General features: G+C 31.7%; 1 protein-coding gene across 3 annotated transcripts in view; it reads right to left on the minus strand.

Moving 5' to 3' along the window:
- Positions 1-374: 374 nt before the first annotated feature.
- The window catches only part of RADX (RPA1 related single stranded DNA binding protein, X-linked), a 63,868-nt gene continuing 57,896 nt past the window's right edge, over positions 375-6,346 (minus strand). For all 3 annotated transcript variants that reach the window (XM_039878948.1, XM_039878947.1, XM_039878946.1), the window contains 2 exons: positions 3,545-3,712; positions 375-1,657 (listed from right to left, as the gene is read on the minus strand). In XM_039878948.1, coding sequence (XP_039734882.1) covers positions 1,527-1,657; positions 3,545-3,712 — 299 coding nt within the window. In that variant the 3' untranslated portion in view covers positions 375-1,526. The remainder of the gene's footprint in view (positions 1,658-3,544; positions 3,713-6,346) is intronic.

Genomic DNA, 6,346 nt, shown 5'->3' on the forward strand with positions numbered 1-6,346 from the left:
AAATTGCCAGAGAATTTGTTTTTAAAAACCCTAAATTAAAAAAAAAATGTTCATATTTCTCATTCAATATGAGAACAGAAATTACACCTGCTAAAGTGTATAGTTTTGAAATCTCAGCCTGAGGTTTTAGTCAATAGCCACTTAAGTATTATTTTTTTCCCTTCCCCAATATTTATGTGGCACTAAAATTGAATTGTCTTATAAAGTTTATTATAGCTAAATACAAAAAACCCAGATTTCTTGATAAAACAACATTCTTCAACCCATATGGAAGAATCATATTGGTTCATTTAGCAAGTACATGTAGCTCTATTATAGGCCAAAAATATAAAAGTCATCAAATCCATTCAAAATAATATGGGTGACCAAAAAAGTTATTGTTTTAACTTCTTTAATAGTACACTCAAATTTCAACATGAGGATTTATAATTTTAATTAACATTTAGACACACTTATAAAGAACAAAAGACTGAACACATTTATGAACAACATGTAGCATCTGTCTTTAGGTTCATGAGCTGCTCAACACATTTAAAATGTATAGAATGTGAAGTCACGGAACCATAGGGCTAGAAAGAAACTCCACAAGTTAACAGCTTACTACAATCAGATTTATCTTAATACAGAATAATTTTTAACTCGTGCGATAGTCATAGACGCACACAGATGTCAACCACATAGATGTCAGCCATATGGCCTTGCAAATGTGGAAAGGCCATTTACACTTAAATAGACAACCAGAATAAAATCAATTCCCTTAGTTACCGTTTTATACTTTGAATATGAGCACTTAAATGTTAATTTGAGATAAAATTTCACTAAACTCACATTACATGTATCAAAATTACAAATGAATACAGCAAGAACATAGACATACTGTAGCTTTTGGCTTTAAGATCACACACTGGTCAAAACATTTAGAAATTTAAAAGATATGAAGTCACAATAGGGAGTGGAAAACCATTAAGACAACTTAATTTAGCATTCACATTGTACAGCTGACCAAACTAAAGACCTGGGCAACTGGGCCATAACAACTAATGTGTGCTTTTGAAAATAATAGAAACTATCTTATTTATGAGAAATGCAGGTTTGCTACTTTAGAAGAATTTAATTGTCAAATTAGCAATTCAAAATTTCCCATTATAGGTGAATCAAAGTGGCAGGACGTTAAATGTTCATAAAAAGTTACTCTTCTAAGTCAGGATGCCTTCTGCTGAGGCTTTATAACAAAAGTACACTTCACAAATAAAACAGTGAACATAAATTATTACAAGTCAAGATAATAATCATATCAAAGTTACGTAAATTTTCTTGATTGACAAAAATTGTTTTGATGGCTGTTTCAGTAATAAATTTAAAATGAAGTGTGTTAGCTCCAAATACAAGACGAACATAAAACTACTTAATAACTTTAGAGCTTAAGTGATATTTTTGCAGAAAAAAAGTTATTGATATTACCAACAAAATAATATCTTTAAAGCAGTGCCCTCTTTATAACCTGTAATAATTCCATTTTTCAATTTTTAATAAATATTATCTGGACTATAAATTTTATGCAAACAGACTTCTACCTTGTTGTTACCCAAATTACAGATATCCAAGATACAGACGACATGCGTTCTATCCAGCTCAGTTACTGCTTTTATAATATCACCTAAAAGTAAAAAGCATATGGTAAGTATTGTAAAATAGTTAAATATTTACTTGGATTTAGTATCATATAAGCTGATGTTTTTTTTCTAATATTAACACTGTCTTTCATCTTCTCCCTCTTCCCTCTGTTCATCACATTCATCAAAGTTATGTTACAGTAACTTCTGCAGAAAATAGTAACTTCTGCAGAAAATAGTGAATACATCAAACAGATACTACTAATAATGTTAAGATATGGGCTGGTACTCCAAAGCCATATTTAGTTATTTTTATTTTTTATTTTTTTTAATGGAGCAGAGTAATATATATTTTCATGGTAACAAAAAGAAACTAGTTCATAAAAAATGTTTAAAAGATGACACCAATGTTATCTTATAAGCCACCACATTACATTATTCTGTACCTATTTTTATCTCTCAGTTTGGAATCACAGAAGGAATTAAAAAAGTTTTAAATCAGATCTGGGTTCAAATCTTAGCTGTCATCATGCTAGTAAATATGATTTTCAGTCTAATTATCTATAAATAGGGGATAATGATGTTCACCTTGCAAGGCTTTTATTAGGATTAGTCGTGACTTATGAAAATGCTCAGGCACAGTTGTTGGCACAGAGCTAAATTGACACCATTATTATTAATAATGCTATGTCATGAAAAACACAAAATGAATCACCTTGCTTTTGATTACATCACTTTTCTCCTCTACTGATTCTTGCCTTTCATCTCCCAAATGTTAACTGCTTTGGTAGAATGGCACTAACAACTTGTAGGTGTCTGAGAATTTTGCCTTGATATTTTATTTTAATAATAACATATACATATAGCAGAAGAAACGTAACAGAAGTGAATATTGTATGAAGCAAGAACATGAGTGAACAAATATTTAAACTACATATTAAGGCATGAATTAAGAAATGCAGAATTTCTGGAAGTCTAAGGAGCTGCAGTGTAAGAAGTAATACTGCAAGTCAGCTAATATGTCATCTCTAAAAAAGACTCGGGAAAAGAAACAAACTTCATCTCTTTTTAAAAAAAATCATTTTATTAGTTTCAAGTACACAGTACATTGGTTAGACATTTATATAATTTATAAAACGATTCTCCAAATTGCTCTTTCTCTCCTCTGGCTTTCTACCTAGTCATTACATTAATGTTAACTGCATTCCCTATGCCATGCTTTCTTATAAAATTAGCTACTCATGTTCAGTTTGCAGTAACCATTAATGCCAAAAGTTAATCATCAGGCACAGCTCATAAGATTTGTTTAAAAACAACATACACCCAAGAGTTTCATCAGCATAGGAAGACCAACCACAAAATCCCAAGATAATAAAGGCTTTCTTAAAAGTGAATAAAATATATATACATATATTTGGTATATTATGTAGAAAACTAAACAATTAGTTGGTTGAAGGGCTTCACTATTGGGATTACATACCCTTTTAGCACTCCTCAAGGAATTTATTGCATAGCACTTGAATAACTAAATGTTTATAAGAGAAAACAATTGTACTATATTATACTATGGAGGTATTAAAATTTCAGGCAATTATAAGGTGAAAGAACAAATTATCTTGCTTGAGTTAAAAGGAGAGAATAGCAGAATCTGCACTGCTCATATGCATACCACTTAGGTCTAATGAATACTTACATTTAGAATTGTATTATAAGAGAACATTCTTAATGCTTGCCTCGAATAGAAACCATGAATCCATTCAATTTTATTTAAAAATATATTCTCACTTATAGGTCTTGGGTATGTTTACCAAATGGGTAAACTGTATTAAATGTTAAGGTTAGATTGTTTATATAATATCTTAAGGTTAAGACTGTTTACAATATTAATTAATTTTGATTTCTGAATGAAAAGAATAATGAGATCGTCTTACCCGCAATTGCTCTTGGACCTGGCACCCTTTCATTACCATTTACTTCCTGTGGATATACACAGCTGTAATTCATGCAGGTTAATAACGTGTCTATTTGAGATGCTCGGATATCTTCTGGACAATACATGGGTAGGAATGCGACATCAATTGCTATCTCATGGTTCAGACCTGTTATAGAAAAATCACACTTTATTAAAAGTTCAGTGGGTTAGTACATGGTGCTAAGGAGGCCAAATTTGCAGGTTTGATCCTAACATATGCCAAAAAGCTTCATATCTGTAAAAAACTGTGTTTCAAAACTACAGACTAAACCCTTAGCTGTGCAAACATTTATGAATACATGCTATTGTTTGAAAGAGGAGACACTTCAGCACTATTATCAGCACTATTACCACAATATATCACTATTGCTGGAAATAACAATCCAAAAAATTTTCCCTACTGATGAAAAGTTGAAATCTTAATATACAGAGGACAGCCTGGTCATAAATGAAAACATAAATGAAAACATGTAGAGTGCTTTCTTGGTCATTCTTGACAGATGCCATTACAAGATAGATGAATTCAGAGAAGTACTGCTTCCCTTATTGCCATTTGGACTTAAATATATATGGTACAGTATGTATAGTAGTAACTAGGTTCCATCTGTCCTCAAATATACAAGACAAGTGTCAAACACTTACCATTAGGGCTATTAAAAGCTGCAATAGAAAAGGGGCTATTGGGAAATAACCAAAGTGAATCCTGACCTATGACTGTCATCTCTTTATTTCGGTCAATGTCAGATAAGTTGGATAAAAGGCAAGGGTTTGGGCTGGGTACTAAAGGCTGAGTAGAATTTAAATAAACAGGAGAGTATTTCAGGGAATAGCCAAAAGTAACGACCAGAGTAAGGAGCCCATTGTGGCTGGAGCAAGGATAAACACAAAGAGCAAAGATTTAAAACTCTATGAATTCTACCCAGTCACCCAAACCAGAAACCTGAGAGCTATCTTTAACTCCTCCCTTTTGTTCTTCTCTGACATTGTTAACCGTGTCCTACAGATTCCAGGACCTTAATATCTTTCCTATTCATCCCTACAGCAATTCTTAAGTACTGAGTATGGGCCAATTATGGGTAAGCAAAGTCCTTCCTGTAGAGCTGTAAACTAATTCAGAAACGCAAGCTCATTCTTTCCTTTTTATGGGCAAATGATACTAAATTCCATAGCTTTAATGTAACATACAACTAAAAGCTACTTAAAGATTTCTAAAGATTATTAAAATTTGGTATTCATAAACTAAAATAGTCATGATATCTAGAATTTATGGAGTATTTCAACTCAGTATTATAGCAAGTGTAGTTATCCAATGAATTTTAACAATGCTGCAAAACTCATGTGAATGTGTACATTCTGGTATCTTATTTCCTTGATTCCAAGACTAAATTTAATGCTAAGATATATAATCTACTGAATAAGTTTGTTTTAATAAAAAGGAAACACTGCATTAAATGTACCCACTGACCATAAGATGCATTCCAACTTGTAAATGTGAAAAAAAAAAAGTATGCCTTAGAATTGAGAAAATATCGGAAGCTGAAAATCCTGATATTTTCAGGAAGGTTTATTGTCAGCATGTCATTGATGGTAATTTTTGAGTTGCTTTCTAAATTGTAAAATAAGGTGATTTATATTCAACATTATTAATAACATTTGCTTTGAGTTCTTTAGTTAAAACTAGAGTTCAGAGTTGTGTTAGAGAAAAAAAAATGTCAGGTTCCCATATAATTCAACTTCTGTGTTTCCAGAAGATCTCATGATTTCAATGGTTACATTTTGTGATATATGGGAAATCTTTGCTGTAATTTTTGTTTCCTATTAAAACCAAGATATAAAACCAAGATTGGTAAAGTACTCAAAGAGAACAAGTCATGCAGTCTACTGAAAAGCAGCATTTGAAACTTATGTCTAAGGCTGTCTAACAAAGTCAGTGGAAATTTATACTTTTCATAGATTATACACATATACACAATCACATATATGTACATATTTATGTGTAAGGGGGTAGGAAAGTGGGAGTAGAAGAGAGTAAAGGGGAAAAAGGAATCTTGATAGAGGTCAAGGTAATTCATTCCAGTAGTCTAGATATAAAAATCTATAAACTGCATTTTCTTTCAGGCATTAAATTAATTTACAAATGATTTTTCCTCATTCTTCCATTTTAAAACAATGAGACCTTCCTTTAAAACACAAATACAAATAAAATTTTTTCCCTTGACTTTGAGATTAGCTCATTTTGGCTAAAATTTTATGTTAAAATTATTTTTTGTGTACATTTTCCCTCATTAAAAACAAATTTAAAAATAAATATGTTTAAAAATGTGTTGACTCCTTTAAATTTCTGTAAGTTCATTAGCTACTTCTAGCTTTTGAACAACTTGAGAAAATCAGCTCATTTTCCCTTATCAGACATGAGAAGTTTATTCAGTGACTTCTTTCTGTTCAACCTGAGTTACCTGAGAATTTTATTTTCTTCAGGGCTAAACAGGTCTCTGTTCATAGGAGCTTCTCTTTAACCTATATTTTACCTTTCAATGGTTCAGGTTCTCTGAAAAAGAGGCAGATAATATGGGCCGGAAACTGATGGCTAATGGGGAACAGAATCAGTTTCAGCAGCAGTCAGACAGAGGTGAGGAAAGTTCCCTAGATTCCCAATCTTTTCTCCTCATATACTTTCTGAGGACTTGCCAATGTTCAAAAGCCCACGATTAGAGCTTAATGTACATTATTCATTTGGTTTGAGCCAAATAGGAGTTCTCAC

Source organism: Pteropus medius, unplaced genomic scaffold (genome assembly GCF_902729225.1).
Source record: "Pteropus medius unplaced genomic scaffold, Ma_sr-lr_union100, whole genome shotgun sequence".
Taxonomy (NCBI): Eukaryota; Metazoa; Chordata; class Mammalia; order Chiroptera; family Pteropodidae; genus Pteropus; species Pteropus medius.